Source organism: Lithobates pipiens, unplaced genomic scaffold, assembly GCF_037356315.1.
Source record: "Lithobates pipiens isolate NorthernLeopardFrog02 unplaced genomic scaffold, aLitPip1_a1.2 Scaffold_27, whole genome shotgun sequence".
NCBI classification, from domain to species: domain Eukaryota; kingdom Metazoa; phylum Chordata; class Amphibia; order Anura; family Ranidae; genus Lithobates; species Lithobates pipiens.
The window spans coordinates 93,323,117-93,350,166 of record NW_027507788.1 but is presented as its reverse complement, the minus strand read 5'-3'; the positions used below and the strand labels follow the sequence as shown (position 1 = coordinate 93,350,166).

The 27,050-nt window shown below is 42.5% G+C and overlaps 1 protein-coding gene across 2 annotated transcripts; it reads left to right on the top strand.

The window, feature by feature from the left end:
- The first annotated feature begins 2 nt into the window (after nt 1-2).
- On the top strand, nt 3-26,562 carry APOC2 (apolipoprotein C2). Of its 2 annotated transcripts, XM_077457218.1 has the most exons (5): nt 3-87; nt 515-563; nt 7,479-7,561; nt 20,763-20,922; nt 26,314-26,562. In XM_077457218.1, the coding sequence occupies exons 3-5, from the start codon at nt 7,507-7,509 to the stop codon at nt 26,399-26,401; spliced, it is 303 nt and encodes a 100-aa protein (XP_077313344.1). In that variant the 5' UTR covers nt 3-87; nt 515-563; nt 7,479-7,506; the 3' UTR covers nt 26,402-26,562. The 2 variants fall into 2 exon arrangements, with proteins under 2 accessions (XP_077313344.1, XP_077313345.1); XM_077457219.1 differs by lacking the exon at nt 515-563 and having other exon boundaries at nt 40-87.
- The last annotated feature ends 488 nt before the right edge of the window (nt 26,563-27,050 follow it).

Below are 27,050 nucleotides of genomic sequence, written 5' to 3'. Positions count from 1 at the left end.
CATGGACTTCTGCCCTGACAACACATCAGCAAGAGTATAAAATTAAGTGACCCTGGAGCCTGGTTAGCCATCGAGAACGACGACAAGGTAAGGATAGAAGAATAGAGACTGGGGAGACCAGAGCAATTGCACAGCATTTGTAAAGCACTAGATGAATCAAATAATAGCAACATTTATACACTGGATTATATATTTTTGTATTTGAGTTATGCTTATGTGCTGCCTATATCTGAACAACTGACTGATAAGGTTTAACCAGGGACCACATTTTTCTATATCTCTATATAGTGAGATTTCCCATAAATGGGACCACTTATGGGAGGTGGAGGGCTTTTAAAGAAAACTGTTACTGAGAGAATATTGAAGCACCAATTGCTAACTGCTCCTACTGAAAATTATATGTGTGTGGCTGTTTTGCTGTTTCAGTATTTTCTAAGCCACTTACCCAGCTGAAAGTAAACATCAGGAATTCTGACCTTACTTTAACTTACCTGATCTTCACGATTTTTCCTAGTTTGTGACTTGTATCGGAGCCTAAAGCAGTCCAGCATCTAATAATTGAGGTTAGTAGTGGCAGTCCTTTAATTTAATACAGTTTCCATAGTTGTGGCCTTATTGGTCTAATAATGCTATGCACTCATTTTCCAGGACAGGTACTGCATCTCTCTCACTCATACAAGCCCACACTATATACAATATTAACAACGTTCTAAATTTCTAAGTGTAGATTTAGAAGTGTATCTCAATCTCCCTTTCCTCTGAAGCCCATTTTGCATTTGGATCACACTTCAGAGACTATGGACAGGTGGTGAGAAAGCCATGGGACTCCTCCTCACCATTTGTTTTCACCCCATTTTTCCAACCCAACATGGCACAACCACGTGCATTGTGGGGAGTTTGCAGCACTTTCCTATTTGACCCCTGACCGCTACATGTCAGGTAAACTTTGCCGCAGGTGTGAAGCATTGTGACCGCACAGCATGGAAATACTCCTGTTCGCTATTGCAGCTTCAAGGGGGAGCAGTTGGTGGGAGCCAAAAACGTGCCTTAACTGCGTGTTTTTGCCGCCCCAACTGCACGTTTAAATAAAGGCTAACTAGAACAAAGCCCAAGTTGAGTTTAGACAGGGAGCAATGTTCTACTGTTCGTTTATTTTTTGTAGTTTTATTGGTTTAATATAGGTATCTACATAGCATCAACAATTAATGCAACACTTTATGTATTCACATCAGTCCCTGTCCTCAATGGGTTTAGAATCTAAGGTCCTAATCCCACATACTAGGGTCAATTTAGACAGAAGCCAAATAACCTGCCGTTATGTATTCGGAGAGTGTTAGGAAACTGGAATACCCAGGGGAACCACACAAGACCAAGGAGAACACACAAACCCATAAAGGTAGTTTCCTGGTTGGGATTCAAACCAATAACCCTAATGCTGCTAACCATTAAAGCTGGCCAAACAGGGATCGAAATTCAGCTGGTTCAGCAGGGGCCGGATGAATTTCAATCAATGTATGGGCACCATGGTTGTACACAAGTTCATCTATTGATCGACTTGTGTGCAACCAGCCTGTTGGGTTTTTCAGGAACGATTAGTGCCACCAGCTATAGTTGGCAACACTGATCATTGTGTTCTCTCAAGTCTTCCCACCGTTAGAACACAATAGCACAACAGGAGTGTTTTTCCCATTCATGCGAATGGGGGAATTTACTTTTTTCTTTTTTTCCGTTCAACCATCAGATGTATGAGCTACCTAAGCCACTGTGCTTCCTACAGTTATGATGGTAGTTGTCCCTACAGGTTGAGAATAGCTGGGCAAATCCATCAAGGAGGACAATGGGTGAAATAGATTGCTTTTCACTTTCACTCCAGGAACCCACCCAAACTTTACCAGTTTATGGGACAGTATACTGGACTAGGAGGCATTTAAAGGAAGGGAGTAATGTGGTTTGAGCTAAACTAGAACACTTTTTTAAATCATACTTACCTAGATGGATGCAGCATCAGTCCCATCAGAGGCTGAGCCGAGTGCTGGTCCAGGCATGTGGGCATATACCGACTTCATTGTGACAATCTCACCCAAGCTTGACGTCAGGCTTCAGCCCGTTGTCTGCTGAAAATGGGTCACAGGTGTGCAGAACGATATGCACTCCTGTGATCCACAGAAGTACAGTCAAAAAAGCTTTGGCTGTACTTCTCCTTTAACAAGACCCTGTCCCCATACCATTACTTTTAACCAATACCTTTCCATAACATTATATGTGCAGTTAACAAATTTTACACTGATTAGACACTCCCAGAAGTGAAGACAGAGCTATTGCGCAATTATAATTTTTTTTGCAAACAGTGGAATCTGTGGTAGATTATAAAAACATGCATTGCAGTATTGATCTAAAAAAGCTGAGTAATAATTTTGCTGGAATTCATTCTAATCATCTGCTCTGTAAACATTTGACACTTGTGTTCCCAATAAACAGAACAACTGAGATAACACTGTTAATCTATGGAATAATGAGCTGGTAAGAACTTTGTACTGACCAGACGTAATAGAAAAACTTAGTATTCTAAAAGATCGTAATCACTTAATGAGGAGGCTATACAATGGGGATCCCAAAGGTCATGCAAGCAACAGAGAAAGTATATTTCTGACAAAATCAAATGGGAAAATCACTCTGCGGCATCTATTTTGTAAAAAGGTTCACCCGTAATATTAGCTTTATGTGAATTCTAGCACATGGTGGCATTCTAGTGTTGCGTACAGTAAGATTTTCTGAGTTCTGTGCAAAATTCCCAGCCCTGTGGCTATTACTTATTTTTTAATGCAAAATTACTGCAGAAATAAAGTACGGTATTTCAAAAACAGTAGAAGGTGAACTTCAATTATTATTGTGTGGTTAACATCTCCTCCATCAGCATCCATGATCCACCACAAGTGCATACCTCCCAACTTTTTGAGATGGGAATGAGGGACACCCTTTGCCACGCCCATTTAAATGAGAATTAAACAAAAAAACAAGATTGGTTAAACCAACAAGTGCTTTTTTTTTACCACTACTATTCCTTTATATTGGCTTTTGGTATTTACAGATGCAGCAATTTAGAAATCAGATGAAAGGTTTAGCGATGGGAAACACTTTAAGATAGATGAAAAGTGCATTTTATATACACCTATGTAGAGTAGACCAAAATGAGGGACAAATGAGGAGGAATGAGGGACAGAGGGACATTGCTCCAAATTGGGGACAGTCCCTCCTAATCAGGGACAGTTGGGAGGTACTGTATGTGTGTCCCAGCCTCTCACCTCAAAGAAAGACCCCAATGGGTCTTATGGCACCTCAGGTCACTGCAGACCAATAAGAAATCCTCTCCTTGCAGTGTCACATAAGGTTGCGGTATATGAAAATGGCAATAGATGAAGATACAATATATTCCTTCTGGATAAATAAATTCTCCTTAGGCTCCTCCACTCTCCTCCATTAAGCACTCATAAGAAAAGTAGCAACTGACATAAAATTTCACAGTGGTCAGCATCAATCTGTTCATAGACTTCTGGTCTCGGTCGGAGCCGGATGAAGTTCTACTTCCGGTCGCAGCCGAGACCAGAAGTCTATGAATAGATCGAAGCTGACCACTGTGAAATTGTACGTGAGTTACTACTTATGATTAAATGCATTTTATTTGAATTACTACACTATGGACATCTTGTTTGCTTTTTTATGAATGCTTAATGGAGGGAGTGGAGGAGCCTAATAATCGTATAAATCAGTGATGCATAAGGAGATTGATGGGGTGAGCTGAGGGGCAGAGAGAAAGATGTGGGTGTCATCAGCATATAAATGGTAGTGGAAGCCATGGGAGGCTATCAGCTGACCCAGGGAGGATGTGTAGATCGAGAATAGTAGAGGTCCAAGGACAGAACCTTGGGGGACCCCAATGGTAAGAGGAGTTGGAGAAGAGGAAGGGGAGTTGTAAGTGACACTGTAGGTGCGATGAGATAGGTAAGATTCGAACCAACGGAGTGTGCAGCCATGGAGACCAAGCAAATTGAGTTCTTTGAGGAGGAGGGGGTGGTCAACTGTATCAAAGGCAGCGGAAAGGTCCAAGGATTAAGAGTACAGAATAATGACCGTTGGTTTTTAGCTGTTAGTAAGTCGTTTGTGAGTTTTAGGAGGGCAGTTTCTGTGGAGTGATGTGGGCGAAATCCAGACTGAAGGGGATCAAGGTTATTCTCCATGTTGTAGTTGCTCAGTCAGTTGTAGACTAAACGTTCAAGGAGTTTGGAGGAAAAACGGAGTAAAGAGATGGGCCTTAGGTTGTTCAGATTGGTGGTGTCTAGTGAGGCCTTTTTTAGTATGGGAGTGACTAGTGCATGTTTTAGAGGGTTGGGGAAGATGCTAGTAGAGAGTGAGAGGTTGAAGGTATGAGTTAATGAGTGTAGGATAGAGTCAGATAGTGACCGTAGTATTTGAGAAGGAACAGGGTCCAGGGGGCAGGAGGTTAGGTGGGAGTTAGATAAAAGTTTAGTAACTTCCTCTATAGGGGCTGGGTTAAAAGAGTAAAGTATTGATTGTGCAGGAGGACAAGGAGTGTAACGTGAGGGATATATCTGTAGAGCAGAGAACTCGAGACAAATTATCTCAATCTTATTTTTTAAGTTATTAGCAATCTTCTGGACAGTGAATAAGCTAGTGGGTGGTGGTAATGGAGGATGAAGTAGAGTGGTAAAGGTAGAAAAGAGTTGACGGGGACTGCGTGAGAGAATGTTAATGAGAGGTCTGTTTGGCAGTGCGGAGGCAGGAATGGTATTTTTGGAGGGCAGATTTATATTGGCTGAAAACCTTGCTGTGACTTAGTCTTACTAAGCAGGGCCAGACAGGTCTACCGGGATACTGGGAGATTTCCTGTTGGCCGCCTGCGTTCGGCGGCGGCGCTGTAACATGGTCCCGCCCCCCAGACCGACTCGCGTGATAGTTAATCAGTGTTCTGCCGATCATACGAGCCGGTCTTAGGGGGGGCGTGACCATGCTACAGCGCCACCGCCGAACACAGAGCAAGCTCCGTGATCCACAGGAGGCGTTGCCTGCCCGTACAGTCCGACGTGTGTGCCTGGATAGGGGGATTGGTATATTGAGGAAATGAGCTTTCTATATTCCTCCATGCAGCCGCTGAATGCTTGCAGGAGGGAGAGGAGGAGAATCAAGCATTCAGCGGCTGCTTGGAGGAATATAGAAAGCTCATTTCCTTTATATGCCAATCTCTTCCTATCCAATCCAACTTCTTTTACTGCCCCCGTTAGTTCTGTGCTCCCACCCCCCAGTGCTCTCCTCCCCCACCACACTCTCAAGCCCCCCCCCCCCCCCGCAGTTCTCTCAACCCCTGTTCTTTCTGCCCCCCCTGCTCTCCAGCTCTCCCCATCCCAGTGCTCTCCACTCACCCCAGTTCTCTCCACCCCTCCACAGTGCTCTACAGCCCCTCGTGTTCCCCACCCCTGTTCTTTCTGCCCCCAGTGCTCTCCTGCCACCCCCCCAGTGCTCTCTGCCCCTGTTCTTTTTGGGTCCCCCTCCAGTGCTCTCTCAAGCCCCCCCCAGCACTCTCCACTCCCCACCCCTGTACTCTCCATTCCCCCAAGCATTTTGACCCCACCCATGTGCTTTCTAGTCCCCCGTGCTTTCCGCCCGTTCTTTCTGGCCCCCACAGGTGCACTCAAGCTCCCCCTATTGCTCTCCACTCCCCCCTGCTCTTTGTACCCCCCAGTGCTCTCCAGCCCTGTTTTTCTGCCCCCCCGTGCTCTCAAGCTCATCCAGTGCCCTTCGCCACCCCCACTAGCCCCCCCAGTGCTCTCAGCCTCCCGTGCTCTCCACCCCTGTTCTTTTTTGCCCCCCCATGCTCTCAAGTTGCTTTCCACGCTCCAGGCCTGTGATCTCCACTCCCTCCTGCTCTTTGCCCCCACCCATGTGCTCTCCAACCCCACCAGTACTCTATGCTCCCCCTTTTCTCCAGCTCCCACCCAGTGCTCTCCACTTCCCCAGGACCAGAGGACAGGCTGACTGGGGCCAGAAAAGGAGGACAACTGAAGGTGCAGGTGGCCAGGGACCACTCCATCTCACAGAAAACAGATCCTCTGGAAGGAGCACTGTCCTCATCCAAAAAGGAGAACAGACCCTGCCTGCTGCTGGCCATTATGGATATCCTGCTGGCATGCAAGGTACTGTACCGAGCATTAACAACACACCTTCCCACAGACAGGGACTGCAGACTGGGACATGGGGCACAGGAGGGGCTGCAATGTTGGGCACAGTGAGGCTGCATTCATGGGCACAGTGAGGCTGCATTCTTTGGGCACAGAGAGGCTGCTTCATAGGCACAGTGAGGCTGCATTCACGGGCACAGTGAGGCTGCATTCACGTGCACAGTGAGGCTGCATTCACAGGCACAGTGAGACTGAATTCACAGCACAGTAAATCTGCATTTGATGAGCACAGTAAGGCTGCAATGATGGGCACAGTGAGGCTGCAATGATGGGCACAGTGAGGCTGCATTCATGGGCACAGTGAGACTGTATTCAAGGGGACATTGAGCTCTTGTATCATGTCTGCAGTCTCTGAACATCTCCTGAATCATGTGTGCAGTCTCTGAGGGTCCAGCCTGAACCATTGATACAAGGCAGGATGGATTCATGCTTTCATGTTGTTTACACCAAATTCTGACCCCACCATCTGAATGTCACAGCTGAAATCGAGATTTATCAGACCAGGCAACATTTTTCCTATATTCTATTGTCCAATTTGTTGAGTCTGTGCGAATTGTAGCCTCAGTTTCCTGTTCTTAGCTGACAGGAGTGGCACCCGGTGTGGTCTTCTGCTGCTGTAGCCCATCTGCTTCAAGTTACTGTTGCCTTTCTGTCATCTTGTCTGCCCATTCTCCTCTGACATCAGCAAGGCATTTTTGTCCACACAACTGCCGCTCACTAGATATTTTCTCTTTTTTGGACCATTCTCTGTAAATCCTATTGATGGTTGTTCATGAAAATCCCAGTAATTAGCAATTTTTTAAATACTCAGACCAACCCGTCTGGCACAAACAACCAAGCCACCTTCAAAAATCACTTAAATCTTCTTTCTTCCACTTTCTGATGCTCGGTTTGAACATCAGCAAGTCATCACCATGTCTAGATGCCTAAATACATTGAGTTGCTGCCATGAGATTGGCTGATTACCAATTTATATTACCAAGCAATTGAACAGGTGTACCTAATAAAGTGTCTGGTGAGTGTATATTTTTGGTTAAGTTGCAATGTCAATGTTGCATTGTCAAATCTCACAAGTAGATAGCCTTCTACAAATGAAATGTAAAACTACAGCATTTATTTTGCTAAAACCTGGGAATGGTGGTGTGGAGGGTAAGACTCAGAACAGAAATGTTTTTGATGTACATTTTTTTTATTTGTAACATACAATGCTTTAAACTTTTCTCACAGGAGCTGCTGTGGACATTCCATCAAAACTATGGGGCTAGCACAAGTCGTAGCGATTTCTTTACTTGTTGTACTCCTCAGCTCAGGTCAGTACTTCTGTCATAACTACTCCAGGCTGTCCCTTTCTGTGAATAAGATGGTTATTAGGGAGTTAATGCAAACCGGTGCACAGACTATGAACACTCGAGTATAATGAACAAGCAGTAAAAGCACTTTAAAACAAACTCTCAACTCTGTAGCTATAGGCATTATGGAGAAATTCACTTCAATACTGGGTACATTAACCGCCTTCCAGCCCTCAAGTGAAACATTCTAGAGCACTTCATACTTCCCTCTGCTGACCAGCTTTAAGGAGATGCTGATTTAGTTTTCCAGCAGGGCTTGCCACCTGCCCACACTGACAAAAGTACCAATACCTGGTTTAATGATCATAGTATCACTGTGTTTAATTGGCCAGCAAACTCACCTGACCTAAACCCCATAGAGAATCTGTGTGGTATTCTCAAAAGGAAGATAAGAGACACCAGACCCAACAATGCAGACAAGCTGAAGGCCGCTATCAAAGCAACCTGGGCTTCCATAACACCTCAGCCAGGACCATTTTTAAGACAGGGCAAACGAGTCAGCTGCCCTGGGTCCCATCATTGTTGTCGGGCCCAAAGCAGCTGCCTCATACTTACCAATTATCCCTGATTAAATCCCCTTGGCCCTTTAAGTTGTAGTCCTGTGCTGTGTTCCAATATCTCAGTGTGAAGTTCTGTTACTAATGCTGCTCAGCTCTGTCCTATTGCCGTGTACAGATGACTTACCTGCAGACTCCATGTTTATATGTAAATAACCTGCATTAATATGTAAATAGAGGAGACATTGATATGCAAATAACTGTGGACAGGTGGCATTGATATGTAAATTGAAGCAGCATTTATATGTATATCATGCCCCCCCCCCCCCCCCCCCCCCCGAGGTCATATTCACCATCATTTCTGCTGAATGCTGCCCACTGGGGAGGTAAAGGGGCATGCTGGAAAGTCCTGCCTACAACTGTGGTTATTAAGCCTAACATCAGCCTGTTCTGCAAAGATAAGCAAATTGGAGATGGAACACTTTTTAAAATAACAAGGTGCCTCAACACCCTGAATTTTGGTGCATGTGAACACGCACATCTCAGCAGATTTGTGAGGGTGTCATTAACAATTAATGGCACTACTGTGTATCTGCTAAAGGGCAGCACATTTCTTTGGTGTCAGGAAAGCGATTTTGCATGGGTTCCTGACACACATACCTGTATATCTGAAAATTAAGCAATCCTGATGTACTGATGGCCTATCTCATTTCTTGAGCCTTGGAAATGCCATAACAGTACAAATATCCCCCAAATAACCCCCTTTCTGGAAAGTAGACAGACCAAGGTGTTTAGTAAGAGGCATGGCAAGTTTTTTGAAGTTATAATTTTTTTTGTCAGAATTGTTTAGAAAATTAGTAAATTAAACAAGTGGAAAAAAGAAAATGAAAGAAAAAATATTATATTTAACATACTGTCACCAGTGCAGTACAGCCTCATCATATAACAGGTTTGGCAGTGATAAAGGACACTGACTGGTGACAGTATGAAAAAATAATTTTTAATAAATATTTTTCTTTTTTATAAAATTTTTTAACACATTGTGACCAGAGCAATAGTGTGTTACCATAGTAACACTGTACCACTCTGTCAATTATTTTTTTTTTTTTTTATTCTTTATTTAGTTTTTTTTTTCCTTACAAATAGAATATAAAAAAAGACAGAAAGAAAATACATTCAGTCACAAACTCAATCTTTTCTTAATATCTTTTACAACTGAACATGCTTAACATTTCATATCCCCCCTCCGACACCCCCCCCCCCTCCCTTTCTTGCAGTAGGTTCAAAGTTGTATCCACCCTTGCCAACACTACGTATATCATTCCCGATTTTATTTTACCATTTCCTCTACATACCTCCATGATTTTTTAAATTCTATCCATAATACCCATTTGTCCATATACCCCTCTCCGGATACAAATTCTTCCCCCTCTTCCTCAGGACACTCCATGTTCTGTATTTCATTTACCCAGAGTATCCAGTCCCATATTTTGGGACTATCCGGCTCCCGCCATTTTTTTGGAATTAGACTTTTAGCGGCACTGAGCAGTATGGGGATTATAGATGACTTATATTGCCTCACGGAGCCTTCGGTCCCGTGAAACAAAACAGTCCAAGGATCTTCTGCTATGTATTTATTTGTTACAACCTTTATTAAATCCAACACCTCCTTCCAATACTTTTTAATAATCGGGCAATCCCACCAAATGTGGGCCATGGTTCCTATTATCTTACACCCCCGCCAACACTCTGGGGATTGCGCGATTACAAATCTCCCCACTTTGTCTGGGGTCGCATACCACCTTGCGAGGCACTTATAATTTAACTCAATCATCTTATTGTCTACCATCGCACTGTGAGTTAATTTCATTATTTTCTCCATTGTCTGTGTACTACATCGAATACCCAGCTCTCTTACCCATTTTTTAATATAGGGCGGGCCCTCCAGTCCTTCCCCCCGCTGATAGAATTTTATAAATTCGAGCTATATTATTTTTTGATTTATCTCTCAGACAGAGCCGCTCGAAAGGCCTATAATCTTCGTCATTTTGAATTGGATGGGGCAATTTTGTAATGAAGTGGCTTAACTGAAGGTACCGCCAGGGATCTATCCGCATAAGTTCTGTGTCCAACCTCAGTGCTTGAAACGTGTTTATTTTACCTCTGTAAATAATATCTTTTACTTGTGCATTACTTTTTATTATCCAGTTTCCCCCCACCTCCTGTTTCCCCGGTATGAAATAATCGTTGTCTTTTAAAAAAATCAAAGGTGAATTATAACTCCATTTATTATGTGCGTGTATTCGATCCCATAATTTAAGTGCGTTACGTGTTATTTCGTGTGTGTTTAAGCCTACAGACGTATACTGAGGAGGGTTCCAAATTATTCGTCCTAACTGTGCTTGACTCATTACCTTTTCCACACTTACCCACCTTTTATTATTTGCTTCTTTCCCCCACTCCACCACTCGTGTAAGTACCACCGCATTATAGTATTTTTTAAAATCCGGGATTGCAAGGCCCCCCTTTTTTTTTCCCCTGCTCAGTACCGCATAAGCACTTCTTGGTTTTTTATGTTGCCAGATATACCTTGAGATTAACCCTTTTAATGTACTGAAGAAAACTAGGGGGAGAGAGATGGGCAACATTTGGAACTTATATAGAATCTTTGGTGTCAAAACCATTTTGACCGCATTGATCCGCCCTAACCAGGAAAGGTGACATATTGAAATTTTTTTTATTTCTCTCTTAATTTCTTCTAATAATGGAATATAGTTGTTAACATAGATTTTCTTGATAGTATCGGAGAGGTAGACTCCTAGATATTTAATCTCCTTTCGCCAAGGGAACCGAAATTCCTCGCGGAGTCTTACCTTTTCCTGTCCCTTGATATTAATATTTAGGACTTCGGACTTATTGAGGTTTATTTTTAAATTAGAGATTTCCCCATATTTTTCCAATAACCCCAGCAAGTTCGGAATCGTGATCCTTGGGTTGGAGATATAGAACAACACATCATCCACATATGCTGCGAGTTTGTGCTCTTCTTCTCCCACCTTAATCCCTTTTATGTCTGGGTTATCTCGGATGGCGGCCAATAACGGTTCCAGGGACAAGACAAACAGAAGGGGAGACAAAGGGCACCCCTGTCTGGTGCCGTTCTCCATTTGAAATTGGGAGGAAGACATCCCGTTCACTTTTACCGGTGCCTGGGGGTAATTATATAGCACTTTGATCCATTGGATCATTCTTGGTCCAAGGCCTAGCACTTTCAGTGTTTCAAACATGAGTCCCCAGTCTACCCTGTCAAATGCTTTCTCCGCATCTATCGACAGGAATAGTCCTGGGGACCCATTCATTTTTAAGGCCTGTAGCAGGAGCAACGAACGCACTCCGTTGTCCCTACCTTCTCTCTCAGGGATGCACCAGGTCGGTCATCCTTTCCTTCAGCCTAGATGCTAAGACCTTGGCAAATAATTTGGTGTCAGCATTTAGTAAGGTGATTGGCCTATAACTAGAGCAAAGCGTGCTATCCTTCCTCTCCTTTAACAACACCGTGATTGAGGCCCGCAAGGCCTCTCCTCCCATCCCGAATTCTCTGCCCAAGCCGTTCATATACTTACAAAGCTTGGGGACTAAGATCTCTTTATATTTTTTCAGATACGAAATCGTAAATCCATCTGGTCCTGGGCTTTTGCCGGAGGCGGTATTTTTCAAAGCCTTAAAGATCTCTTCTTCTGTAATGGGTCTGTCTAAGTTACATCTATCACTCTCTGCTAAACTCGGTAATTTCACTTTATTCAAGAATTCTTTAATTTTATCTTTTTTCCCTAGATCTTTTGCCCCTTTCTGTCCTAAGTTATACAGTGCTTCATAATATTGCTTAAACACCTCTGATATCTCCCTGGTTGTATGGGTCATCTTCCCGTTCTTGTCTTGTATTTTGTCAATAAAGTTAATCCCTCTCTTCCTTTTCAGCTGTCTGGCTAGGTGACTACTTATTTTATTTCCCAGGTAATATCTCTCTCTAGTTCTCCTGTCCAGTGTCCTCTTTGATTCCTGTTCCATCATATCTTTAAGTTCATCCCTCTTAATCACCAATAAATGGAAATATTCCTGCTGTTGCCCCCTTAATTTTTTATGGGCCTGTTCTAGTTTATAAACCTCTTCTCTTAGCTTTTCTATTTTCTCTAGTCTTTCTTTTTTTTTCCTTGTGCCCATGGAGATGAGGATACCCCTAATATATACTTTATGTGCCTCCCATAGAGTGGCACCGGAAATTTCCACTGTGTCATTAACAGAAAAATAAAATTAGATTTCCTTTAGTACTGCCTCTGCAATTTTCTCGTCCTGCAAGAGATTCTCGTTCAGACGCCACGTAAACGGTTGCCTTTGCATTCCGAGTATCCTCATCTTCATTGACACCGGGGCATGGTCTGATAGTGTGACTATTTCTATCTTGGTTTCCGTCACTAGGTCCAACAGCCTATGGTCAACCAATATATGATCCAACCTGGAGTACGTCCCGTGCACGGGGGAAAAAAAAGTGTAATCTTTTATTTTATCGTGCTGCAATCTCCAAACATCCATCATTTGATGTTGTTTCATCCAAAGTTTAATCATCTTCAGGGCTTTCAAATTTAACCCCCTAGCCCGGGACGTACTATCCCAAGATGGGTCCATACAAAAGTTGAAGTCTCCTGCGAGGACAACATCCCCTACCTTAAAATCTTCTAACTTCCCCAAAACTAGTTTCAAATATCTTATAGGATTTTTATTGGGGCAATATACATTTGCTAGAGTGAGAATCTTATCCCCTAATTTTCTCTTTACAAACAGGTATCGACCTTCAGGGTCTGTCATCCTATCAAACAATGTGAACTTTATACATTTCTCGAACCCTATTGCCACTCCCTTAGCCCTCTTTATAGGCAAATCCCCATATAGCCAGTTTGGATAATTATCCGAGTATAATTTAATATTTGTATCTTGAGACAAGTGGGTCTCTTGCAGAAATACCACCTCTGCTCTGTACTGCTGTAATTCCTTTAACAGTTTATAGCTCTTAGCCAGAGAGTTCAGACCCTTAACATTATATGACAGGAAATTTACTTCTATCATCTATAGTTTTCCAGTAGGAAGTGATACTTACGTCCTCTTTTCTTCCTTATCTCAGTACGTATTACCTTAGTTGGCTCTGCAAGGAACCTCATCACCCTCCCCAATGTCTCCTCCGGGCCAGTGTTCCTGCCGATAGGTCCGAGAAAACCTGTAAATATACTCCTTCATATTGTAACGGGGGCAGCCCTCTGAGCCTGCTCCATATCTTGGCTTTATCTTCAGAGAGGCTAAATTTTATAATTATGTCTCTCGGAACCTCTTCCCTCAGACCTGGGGGTTTCCTCACCCTATGTACCCGATCGATCTTTAAGTCCTCTCCTAATCCTCTTCCTAATATGGGGTTGAATATTTTTCCCATCTTAACCCCCAAATCTTCTCCCTGCTGTTCAGGCAATGCTCTAATCCTCAGGTTTTGGCGTCTGTTTTGATTTTCTTGTTCTTCCAACTTATATAAAATGTCCCGCTGATCCGTTTGCAATTTCCTTACTTGCGTTTTCAGTTCTAATATTTCATGGGCCTGTTTTCCTGTTAGTTCCTCTGCTTCTTCCACTCTCCTCAGTAAGTGGCCCATATCCGTCCTAACATTTGAAATTTCTACTTTGATGGTATTTTCAAGTTTGGCAAACATTTCCAACATTTCACCTTTTGTGGGGATTTGAGCGATATCCCTCTGCCCCCTCAATTTACCTTCCATATCTGAATCCAATTCCTCCCCTGAATTATCTCCCAGGACCCCTGCTGACTTGATTACTTCTCTCTTCTTCTCCTTTACCCCCTGCAGCTTTTTTTCTATTCCGGGGCTTTTTAAACTTGTTTCCTTCAGGTACTTCTGAATCGTACTTGTATTAAGACTCTCTTTTGATTCATTCGCCTTTTGATTTCTTCCCCTCATGTTCCCCCCTTTTGTCCTTTGCCTCCCCAGGGTTATTAAAAAGAAAAAATTCTTTATTCAGTCTCTTTGATTGTGCCACCTGTACGGCGCTGAGAGCCCAGCCCCCAGATCCACTCCCGCTTTCTCTGTGATATTAAGCGGGAAGATCCCTCCCGTCCTTACTGTTATTGCGGTTTCGAGTGAAATCTAGATGGAATTTACAGTACGCTTCCAAAGAGAGGGCCGCACATTATCTCATATTGCATTCCGGCGATCATCCAATATACTTCATATGCAAGTCAGATACATCATTTTGTGGGTATATATCATCTAGTCAGTCATTTGTATTTATGCTCCATTTATTCATATTACATCCTGATCTTCAATATTTTATTGTATGGAATCAGTTCTCTGAGCCCCCACTGTTCCACTCTGTTCCACTCCTCCTCATTACACAGAGTCTCTCCAACCCGGACCTCCCAGAGCATTCAGCAGGTGATATTCAGGTCAGATTCAAATGAGATTCAACATGTTTTCAACATATATATTTCAAAAAGTACCTGGAGAAGAGGTGGATTCTTATAGGGTCCTCAGTCCTCGATCTATGTTCAACAAATCGCTCCTCAGTCCATACAGCCTCCAAAGGAGAGAGAAAGAAAGTGTCCAACTGTGGCTCCGCTGTGCTTCCAGTGCTCCAGGGACGTCTTAAGACTTTGGTTTATCACTCCACCTGGTCCTGGTTCATAGCTATGCTCATGCCCTCTTTAGATCTCATGCAGGCACAGCGGGCGCAATACAAGGATGTGGGGGGGGGGGGGGATCAGCGGTCTCTTAATCATTATTCTCATTTTTTCCAGAATCGTGCAGCTCTAACTGAAAACGGTCTTTTAATATATCAAAGGGAAGTAAAATATCCTATTCATATAACTGATACAGAAATATTATACCTGCTTTTTTCCAATCCGAAAATTTCGAAAGTTTATTCAGTTCATAAAGGTAGTAGTTGTCCCATATAGGCAGTGTATATTTCTAAGCGGAAAGAAACTTGTGGTGAGACAAATGTACCTGTGTTTGGTTCAGGATGGGTTCACCGAACATTACTGAAGTTCAGGTGCTGAATTCAAACTCCAATTAAATCAATGGAAAACAATTCTTAATACATCAGTAATGGTCATTTGTTAGGCTAATAGGGAATAATAATAACGAATTGTCAAGCAAATGGTATAGGGGCTGGGTACTATCCTAATGAACATGCACCGCAGCAAAAAAAAAAAAATCTATTTGGCAGGGAACAGCAATTTCTTAATACCTTAATGTAAAAGAAAAAGAAAACAAAATACACAATTTCATTAAAAAAATCTGCCTGGGGGAACTTAACCTACCTACAAAGTAGCATATGTATACGATGTATACAATCTACTACAGCAAAGTTGACATTTACCAAGAAAAAGAAATTTCAGATAAATGACAGTTGCTCGTTCTGTTGATAAAAAAAAGTGGCCAGAGATTTCTCAAAGGATGAAGTCCCCCCAAAAACCATACAAGACCCTTATCCGAGCATGCAGTCTGAATGATCAGAATAGAGAAAGTAGGACAACTGTTTTCTCCCCCCCTCCCCCCCTCTTATCAGGCCAACAAACCAATGTGTCTCATCTGGTCACTTTCTTGCCACAAATAACAGCTCCCAGGCCCTGTAATAAGATGTACAAAAAAGGGGTAGGGTCTCCCAAACGATGTCATTGACAAAATATGGACATGACCATATTCAGTCAGTGACACTTAGCTTGCAAGTTTGCCGACCCTCCGAACAAGCAAAACCACCAGCTCATTCCTAATAGAGTCTGACGGTCTGAAACCCCATTTCAGAGTCATTGTTCTGATCTTTGTGGTTCTTTGAGAATTATTTCATAGTGCTGGCTGCTAGTGAGATGAGTTAGGGTATGTTTTAAGGCTAGTTTACTGCTTGTTAAGAAAATTTAAATAATTTAAACTAAAATGACCAGACTGTGGATATTAACCACTTGCTTACTGGGCACTTAAACCCCCCTCCTGCCCAGACCAATTTTCAGCTTTCAGCGCTGATGCACTTTGAATGACAATTGCGCGGCCATACAACACTGTACCCAAATGAAATTTTTATCATTTTTTTCCCACAAATAGAGCTTTCAAAATAAAAAAAAATAAAAAATCATGTTTAATAGTTTGTTATAAAATTTTGCAAACAGGTAATTTTTCTCCTTCATTGAAATGCGCTGATGAGGGGACACTGGTGGGCACTGATAGGCGGCACTGGTGGGCACTGATAGGCGGCACTGGTGGGCACTGATAGGCACAGTTAAGGCGACACTAATAGGCACAGATAAGGTGGCACCAATAGGCACAGATAAGGCAGTACTGATGGGCACAGATAAGGCGGCACTGATGGGCAAAGATGGGCACAGATAAGATGGCACTGATAGGTGGCACTGATGGGTGGCACGGATGGATGGCACTAAGGGGCACTGATAGGTACCACTGATAGATGGGACTGATGGGCACTGATAGGTGGCACTGCTGGGCACTGCTGGGCAGCACTGATGGGCACTGGTAGATGACACTGATGGGCACGGATATGAGGCACTGAGGTGCAGCACTGTTGTTGAAGCAGATTGTGGGCACTGATAGGTGGCACTGTGGGTACTGATGTATGGCACTGTGGGCAATGATGTATGGCACTGTGGGCACTGATGTATGGCACTGATGTATAGCACTATGGGTACTGATGGGTGGCACTGCTGGGTGGCAATTTTTTTAATAGCTGGGTGGTACTGGCAGGGGGCAGGTGGGCACTGGTAAGCTGGCCATGATCGGGACTGATGTCCCGATCACGGCTGCCGGTGATCGGCTCTGTTTTGTCACATGATCAGCTGTCATTGGCTGACAGCTGATCACGTGGTAAGGGGTCGAGATCGACCCATTGCTCAGATCCGTGATCAGGCGAGTCTCATAGACTCGCCGATCACAGAGCGCGCCTCAGGGGGCACGCAGGCCGCTGGTGCACGGGACGACTTCAATAGACGTAGTCCCGGCAAAGCAGGTCCGCGCTGTAGCCGTCATTTGGCTATAGCGTGGATCTCTAGTGGTTAAACTATTATTAGGGCCAAGGATTATGGAATTTATATTCAGTTTTAAGGTTAGGCCTTAAAGATGAAGCATTGGAGGGGAGGTACCCTTTAAACTGTATGTAAAGAATTTTTTTTTTTTTGTAAAGAGTAGGGAAGTTTAACTCATTTGTCATGTTTTATTGCTATGGGTGTCTCTGCTGAGGATATTCACCCATATATATGTCCTGGTGACCAGTGTCACTGAAGAAGTTGTGAGTTGATTTGTGATCAGAGCAAGAGGTGAGGGGAAATCCTGCCATCGGGAACACAGTGCGCTTCCAACCGGGAGTCCAGGTTTCTGATCACCTGATCGGTATGAAAGCCACTGATTGGTGATCAGTCATCAGCGATCTCTTGAATGAAAAATATACAAAGATGTGTGTGTAAAAAAATATATAAATAATACAAAAAAATATTAGCTAGATCAAGATTTGATCTAGGTCAATGCCAGGTTTAAGACCAAGGTTAGTGTCAAAGGTCATAATCAGAGTCAAAAGTCAGTATCAATATATTTTAGATAGGATTAAAAGGAAAAAATAGTATCAGTGTCAGTTATTGTCAATGTTTTTTAGGTAGGGAAAAAAAGCAAAATGTGTACTATTGCTTCTGAGCCCTACTACAGGCACAAACAACAAACATTGCAGTGATATACCACGCATGTGTAACGCCAGGTGAATATATTTTGAGCTGTTTTTAGTGCTACATTATGGTAATAGCAAGAAATATATAGCAACATGTTTATTTTTTTTTATTTTTTTTTTTACTATTTTGTGCCAGTTTTCCTTTAAAAAGAAATAAAAAATCAGGAGATATCCATTACTATTTACATCAAATTTGTCCCGAAAAAAAAAAGTAATTCACCAGATACATTAAGTAGTTGTAATGATATGTACAGTTTTACTAACGCATGTGAAAAGTTGCAAAACTGGAGCTGATTTACTAAAATCGGACATTGCAAAATCTGGTGCAGCTCTGAATAGACACCAATCAGCTGCCCGTTTTTTTGTCAAAGCTTAAAGGGGTTGTAAAGGTAAATATTTTTTCACCTTAATGCATTCTAGGCATTAAGGTGAAAAAACAACTGACAGTGCCGGCTCCCCCAGCCCCCCCCATTTTACTTACCTGACCCCTCGAAAGCCCAGCGCTCGTCTCTGACATCCTCTTCACGGCTCAGCCTTTGCCTGCTAATTGGCTAGAGTGTATGGATTGAAAGCAGCACAGCCATTGGCTCGCGCTGCCATCAATCACATCCAATGACGCGGTGCACCGGGGGGCGGGGCCGAGTGATACAGTGAGCGGCTATAGCCGCCGGCTGTATCACGGGAGCGCGCCCGCAAGTCCTTCTCACCATGCAAGGGAGCTTGCATGAAGGTGAGAAGTACTTGTGGGGGGAAGCCGAGACAGCAGCCGAGGGACCCCAGAAGAGCAGGTTCAGGGCCACTCTGTGCAAAACGAGCTGCACAGTGGAGGTAAGTATAACATGTTTGTTATTTAAAAAAAATCAACTTTACAACCCCTTTAATTGAGCAAGCTGAAGTTAGAAGCTGTTTTGCTACCAAGTACAGCTGCACCAGAATTTGTACTCGTACTAGTTTTAGTAAATCAGCCCCACTGCATTCAGGTGTTAGGATTAATTTTACCCTCTGTCATGAAGGAGTTAATATGGCAACTTTTAGATAGTTACATTGATTCAGCTTAAACTAATGTAAGTGCAGTGCTACCCTTGTAGGTTGTTACCGGGTCCTCTGTTTGTTCCCTGGCCGGAGGCTCACTTTTAGCGACACCACCAAATTACCTCGGCTGGGGACACTCAGCGGTTACACAAGGATGGCACACAAAAGTTGTAGTAAGATAAATAGTCTGTACTGACAAAATCAAAGTAGAAAAGCAACACTGCAAATCAATATTTCAACATTAACACATAGGAAATCAGTGTGATAACCGATACAATACAGTACCCTAGGAGTGAATCCAGTATGTACTGCAGTACTAAGAATAAACAGTAGCCTTCCGCTGAAGAGATTATGCCTCAAGTTAAAAATAGGGTTAACAAAGTATGAGATAAGCTAGCTCACTTGAAGTCTATGCACCAGAGGGACTAGGCTTAGGTTTGAGAGTTTGCCACACTTCTCTCTCGGTCCAATTCTGCTTCCAGGTAGGTCACAAACTCTGGACAGTTCTGAAGGTTAGATTCTGCCGGCTCAGGTGGGAACCTTTAATGTTGGCGCACATAAACTGTTGTGTTTTAAGGAATGGCAAGTTCAGGAATATGTAGTTGAGGTTATATTTAGTAGATGTACCCCTTTAAAAGTGGCAGAGCGATGTATGCATGCATGAAGTTGGGAATGCAATGTGAACAGGGGATTTGGAGGAGTTAAGTTTAGGTTTCTGTGCAGCACTTGCAGCGTGGAAAGGGGTATAGACAAAGTTAGCAGTCTGGAATGAAAACCGTGGAAATTGTGTTTAACCTTGGGGTCTCCTGCTGCTGGTAGGGAAGGAATAGAATACTTTGTCTCCCTTTTGAGGAACCAGAGAGTAGGTGAGATGGTACCTCTGAGTCTGATTTTCAAAGGGGAGTCCTTAGTTACTTAAGCTGTTAAATGGGTCCAATCGGTCTCACCCAGTCCTATAGCAGCAGTCTCTGGATCCTGGAGCACTCCCTCTGCATCATGACCCAGTTTGTGCACTTAGGGCACTATGCAGAGCATAGTCCAGACCTTAGATCCTCTCAGAAGCTCAACATTCGGCTCAACAGCTTATACTGAGACTGCTGGTTTGGCCCTGTTAAATGCAGTACAGCCAAGCCCTACCTGGCCAAATTCAGCACAGCTCTCTCATGCACCTTTCCGGTTGGCGAGTCTCTCCCCAACTTCCCATTTGCTTCCTGGGCTTTTCTTTTAAACTCTTTTGTTCCTCCCTTTTTTTGCTGGTCATTATGGGACATAGTTGCAACCCCAGTTCAACTGTATGCTGGGTTCTCTTTTGAGATTGCGATTCCCACAATGCTCTTGGCACCTGCATTAGTGATTAAGCCAAAATAAAGCAGCAACTCCTGCCATCTTGTGGGCAAAAAAAGTTTTGCATTTCCAGTAACAATACCCAGTGTTACATAAGTATCTACTGTATGTGCCATACTTGGACTCCCATAGAATATTACAGTGATCTCCACGAGCACCATTGTGCTGCCCTGCTGCATTGTGATCACGGGAGTTTGCATGTTCAGCAGCACTTAGGGAACACTTTGCATTTTCTCAAATGTATTTTCTGACTGGACAGAGTAGAGATGGCACTGTGCATTCATTGATAAAATGGAAAGTGTTCTCTGAATGGCGCCTGTGCCCAGAGAGCAAACACTGTGTACGCAACATGGCACCTGGACGCAAGCAACAATCACTGTAGTAGCAATTCCTGCTAAAGAAAAACTGTAAGAGTTTGCACACCTTTTGCTTTGAGGTGTCTGTAATATATTGCACCGATTTAAACTGAACATTCAATTGGGCTTTACCATACTGTTTATTGTCCATCTTTAGGAATTGAGAGTTACAGGGTCCATAAACGAGAAGCTGAAGAGGAACCTGGCATTCTGGAAAAAGCACAAGGATATCTCAAAACAACACTTGGCAACATCAGCTTTTTAGCAGCGGGATTGTATGATAAAGTAAAAGAGACTGGAGTTCCCGACAAAGTTATGTGAGTATATATGAGAAAAAAAACATACATTTGTATCTCCAGCAAGACTCAACTGCTTGTTTTTCCTGCCTCCCAACTGCAAATGTAAACTAATTATAAATGTATCATATAATAGAGTTCTGTAGATGTTCCTCTTAACTCATTTTTTTCATCAGACAATATGTATTCTCTTGATTTGGTAGACAGCATCTAACATGAGGGGGGTGACATTTCAAATATAAATACTTCCATGTGATCTTATATATAGTAGGAATATATATTTGATCTCATTTAGATATATATATGTTCTTGGGTTCTTTGTCTGAACACAACCCTTGAAACTTGGGAAAGCGGAAGGATAGCACTGAACCCACAAAAATATCCTACTGGCCTTGCTATCCTATAGTATTTAAATGTACAATATGTGATGTGGTTACCAGGCTGGAAGCTTCTATACCCCAGAGCAGCCTTTCTCAACCTTTTCAACACAGAGGAACCCTTGAAATAGTTTTCCAGTCTCAGGGAACCCCTGCTAAAAATTTGAAATCTACAACTCACGATACATTAGTGTGATGGTCAGTGGGAAGAATGGTCCTTACACTTGTGGTCATTGGAAAGAATTACCTCCTTACAGATAGCTAAAAACATCAATGGTGTCAGTGGGAACTTATCTGAGAGGTAGAAATCGCCCAATGCTGAAGGAACCCCTAGCAACCTCTGGAGTAACGCTGGTTGAGAATCACTGCCCAGAGGATCTCTTTAGTCCCTTTGGTTTGTGTGTGCAACACAGCAAAAATAACAATTCAAGCGCCACATCACTGTTCAATGGTTCAGATACAAGTTTATTCCAGTGAGAGTCAGGGAGAAAATGAAAGGAGTAGCCAACGTTCAAGGGCCCAAAACACCTCCTTATTAAGCTCAGTATTGCTAATTTACCAGATTGAAATTTACTTCCACAACATCCAAAATTTCCTGGCACAGCCAAGTTTTTACTGGCATTTACAAAAATTACAAAATGAGTTTTAAGTGCACATTTTAGTGTTTAGGCTACAAACAAGTACAATATGCAATTAGCAATGTGATTTAAGGTAGATATTAGGGCAAAAAACAGATTTCTTATTTTATTTTCAATATAGTAAGTAGCTAAGGGACAGGACTCTGGAGGGCAAGAAATTAGAATAGGAAGGCACACACACACACATGAAGTTGACACTCACAGTGACAATTACAAAAATGTGCAGCAGCACAGATGATGCTGACTTGTCACCAGCACGACACGTCCCCTCCTGAGTCAGTGACAGTCTCTCTCCAAGCCAGGTGGTCCCTTCAGTCCACTCCAGTCTAAACAGCACTGACAGTCCCACTCCTGACCTGCCCTGCTCCTTTTCCTGCAGACCCGCACACGAGGCTCTGGCTGCTCTGCTTGGCTCCCTTACACCATGACATCACAGGACATGCTTGGGCACTGCCTCCACCAGAGCTGCCCAAACACACTGTAGAAGGCACTTGGATGATTTCGGCCAGCTCTGGAACGGGCCGAACATCACAGCCATATTTTTTACTGGCAACTTTTTACTTTTACTGGCAGGAGAAAATTGCCTGTTTTTTACTAGCTGCCAGTAAAAATACTGACGATTGGCAACACTGATCAAGCTTGCAGTGGGAAACTGCGTAGAAGGAATAAAAATAGATTGAAACTTAAATAGTGTTTTATCCAGTGTGATAATCTGCACAAATTTCATCAGCAGCTGGTATGGCCAGCTTGCTGCTCAGGTAGGATGACCACATTTCCAAACTGCCATTCAGGAACAATTTTGCCAAGGACTGGGAGGGTTGTGTTGAATGTATCGGGGGTGACGGGATTTCGGTGGCGAGTGATTTGTCGGGTGAATGGCTGGTTTTAGCACTTATATCATCCTAACACCATGCTTGAAATGTATTTCTATTATTACATTAAGCATAGACCCCCCTCCCTCAGTATGGACCCACCTTTCCACTAAGTATAGACCCCCCTCCCTCAGTATGCACCCCCTCTCCACTAAGTATAGACCCCCTCCCTCAAAACGTACCCCCCTCTCCAATAAGTATAGACCCCTCTCCCTCAGAACGTACCCCCCTCTTTACTAAGTACAGACCCCCTCCCTCAGTACGGACCCCCCTCTCCACTAAGTATAGACCCCCTCCCTCAGTACACACCCCCCTCTCCACTTATTGGAGAAGGGGTCCATATTTAGTGGAGAGGGGGGTCCGTTCTGAGGGAGGGGATCTATACTTAATGTAATAATAGAAATACATTTCAAGCAGGGTGTAGGGATGATATAAGTGCTAAAACCAGACATTCACCGGATAAATCACTCGCCACCACCCCCAGAATGACAGTTTGGAAATGTGGTCACCCTACTTGCAATGGGGGACCCTTCTAAAAAGGGACTTTGCTTTTTCTTGAAGAGGACAGGGGTCTCTTTGGGATCTTCGTGGGGGTCTGTGGGTGGAAAACTTATCAAAATCACCAAATTTAATTTTTACATTTTTGAGAGGCTTTGATGCATGTTCCCCAGGGCAATGCCCAGCCCCTGTGCCATTTGTTTCCTAGGCTAAATCCTTTTGCTTATTAGCCTAGAAACTATTAGTTACTGGTTTCTAAAATTATTAACTTCAATGGGGGTTGGGATTCAGCACTCGGACCTCAGTAATTTCTGATTCCCCTGCCCCGAACCTAAACCCAGGTATGTTCGACTCATTCCTAATTATAACAAGTGCAGTGCCTTGAAAAAGTATTCATACCCCTAAAATTTTCCACATTTTGTCATGTTACCACCAAAAATGTAAATGTATTTTATTGGGATTTTATGTGATAGACCAACAAAGTGGCACATAATTGCAAAGTGAAAGGAAAATTATAAATGTTTTTCAAAATTTTATACAAAAAAATATCTGAAAAGTGTGGCTTGCAGTTTTATTCAGCCCCCCTTACTCTGATACCTCCAACTAAAATCTAGCAAAACCAATTGCCTTCAGAAGTCCCCTAATTAGTAAATGGAGTCCACCTGTTTGTCATTTAATGTCAGTATAAATACAGCTGTTCTGTCAATCCCTCAGAGGTTTGTTAGAGAACCTAAGTGAACAAACAGCATCATGAAGGTCAAAAAACACACCAGACAGGTCAAGGATAAAGTTGTGGAGAAGTTTAACCAATTCAGCACTAGAAGATTTGGCTGCTTAATGACCAGGCCATTTTTTGCGTTACGGCACTGCGTCGAATAAAATTTATGTCCTTTTTTTCCCCACAAATAGAGCGACAATTTTGAAAGAAAAACACATTATCTTTTACTTTTTGCTATAATAAATATCCCAATTTTTTTTCAAAAAACAAGCTCAGTTTAGGCTAATGTGCATTTTTCTACATATTTTTGGTAAAAAAAAAAAAAAAGAAAAATCACAATAACCGCATATTGATTGATTTGATTATAGTGTCTACAAAATAGAGGATAGATTTATGGCATTTTTATTTATTTATTTTTTACTAGTAATGGCGATGAGCTGCGATTTTTATCGGACTGCGAAATTGCGGTGGTCAAATTGGACACTTTTGATACATTTTTGGGACCACTGACAATTATACAGCGATCAGTGCTATAAAAATGCACTGATTATTGTATAAATGTCACTGGCGGGGAAGGGGTTAACACTAGGAGTTGATCAAAGGGTTAACTGTGTTCCCTAGGTGTGTTCTAACTGTGAGGAGGATGAGACTGACTAGGGGAGGAGAGAGATCAGTGTTGATACTTAGTATGAACAAACAATCTCCCTCCTCTTCCCTGAGAGAACTGGGCTTTGTGTGTTTACACACACAGAACCCGGTTCTCGCTCTGTCACGAGCCATCGCGGGCGCCTGGCGGTCATCGCGCCCATTGGACACTCGCATCGGTTCCAGGCGCGTGCCTCCTACATCGTCTTAAAGGGCTGACATACAGCTATGAAGGGAGTCATTCTGCCACAGTATAACTGCGGCGGCTGCTCAGGAACCAGTTGAAGCAGGGTTAGGTTATAAAAAAAAAAAAAAACTATTCAGTCCATCATCCGAAAATAGAAAGCGTATGGCACAACTGCAAACCAACCAAGACATGGCCGTTCACCTAAGCTGACAGGCCGGGCAAGGAGAGCATTAATCAGAGAAGCAGCCAAGAGGCCCATGGAAACTCTGGAGGAGCTGCAGAGATCCACAGCTCAGGTGGGAGAATCTGACCACAGGTCAACTATTAGACGTTCACGCCACACATCTGGCCTATATGGAAGAGTGGCAAGAAGAAAAACATTTTTGGAAAAATCAATAAGTAATACTGTTTGCAGTGTGTGAAAAGCCATGTGGGGGACACGGCAAACATGTGGACATGTGGTCAGATGAGACCAAAAGTGAACTTTTTGGCCTAAAAGCAAAATGCTGTGTGTGGTGGAAAACAAACATTGTACATCACCCTGAACACACCATCCCCACCGTGAAACATAGTGGTGGCAGCATCCAATTGAGAATCTGTGGCAAGACTTGAAAATTGCTGTTCACAGATGCTCTTGAGCTATTTTGCAAAGAAGAATGGGCAAAAATGCCCCTCTCTATCTGTGCTAAGCTGGTAGAGACATCCCCAAAAAGACTTGCAGCTGTAATTGCAGTGAAAGGTGGTTTTACAAAGTATGGACTCGGGGGGCTGAATACAAATGCACGCCACACTTTTCAGTTTTTTTTTTTTTTTGTTTTTTTTTGAAATGTTGAAAACAGTTTTTTTATTTTCCTTCTACTTCACAATTATGTGCCACTTTGTGTTGGTTACATAAAAATCCCAATAAAATACATTTACGTTTTTGGCTGTAACATGGAAAAATGTGGAAAATTTCAAGGGGTATGCGTACTTTTTCAAGGCACTGTAGGACTGAATATTATTTTGCTATTAATGCATTCTTTAACGGTCTTATAGAAGCTAAGCAGATCTATTTTTTTTTTATGTTTACTATTAGAAGATAGAAAATAATTGATATGGTTACTAAAAAAAATCACTGAACAAACTGGTGCCCATACAACATGAACAAGTGTCTTGTTTATGCAGCTGGAGCTGCGTACATGTTTCTCATGGGGACACAGCGGCTGTATAGAAACAGCTGTCTGTGCTAATATGTCAGTCATGCAGAGGTAAGTGAGCAGTCCTAGATACACCCTGTCTGTGTTCAGGGCCACTCACATAGTTCTTCTACATGCCTGTCACAATAAGGTGAGCAGTTGTGCCCATCAGGCTGCTACATTCCCAAAGAAAAGCTTGTTTAAAATGTTTAAAAAAGTGATTTATGCTGATGGAAATAATAGACATAGCTTGCAATTACACAGTATTGAATATATCTTATATGCTGACATTTTGTTCCCAGGGAAATTTATGACCAGACGACAGAGAAGGTGACCATCTATTACGGTGTCCTCTCTGACCAGGTATATCACCTGGTCGGCAGCCAATGATGGAGGATGATTTCTGCAAACAAAAGTGATGAAGAAGAGAGGCCGACATATTAATATGACCATTTCTTTTTCAGCAACTTGATCTCACTGATCTTCTAACCGCAATGTTTACTATCCTTATTATTCAAGAACAAAAAAATAAAGCATTAATTGCACCAAAATTATCCTATTTTATTCATTATAATGCCTATAATTGCGCTATAAACAAAAAAATAATATTTTGAAACAATATTTTTTACTTTCTGCCATATATATATATATATATATAGGATAACAAATGTATTCATCAGTTTAGGCCAATATGTATTCTTCCACATATTTTTGGTAAAAAACAAAACAAAAAAAACAATAAGTGTATATTGATTGGTTTGTGCAAAAGTTATAGGATCTACAAAATAGGGGATAGATTTATGTTTTTTTTTATTATTATTTTTATTTCTTATTATTAATGGCAAAAGCGATTTTTAGCAGGACTGCTGTGATCGGACACCTGACATTTTTGACACTTTTTTTGGGAACCAGTGACATTAATCAATGCTAAAAATGTGCACTGTCATTGTACTAATGGCACTGGCAGGGAAGGGGTTAACATCAGGGGCAATCAAGGGGTTAAATGTGTTCCCTGTTTGTGATTAATAACTATATGGGG

Excerpts from the sequence above, each read along its gene's own strand:
- APOC2 (XM_077457218.1), top strand. The coding sequence starts at position 7,507 with ATGGGGCTAGCACAAGTCGTAGCGATTTCTTTACTTGTTGTACTCCTC. Across the intron at positions 7,562-20,762 it reads TGTTGTACTCCTCAGCTCAG|GAATTGAGAGTTACAGGGTC; the intron begins GTCAGTACTTCT and ends GTCCATCTTTAG. Across the intron at positions 20,923-26,313 it reads GGAGTTCCCGACAAAGTTAT|GGAAATTTATGACCAGACGA; the intron begins GTGAGTATATAT and ends TTTTGTTCCCAG.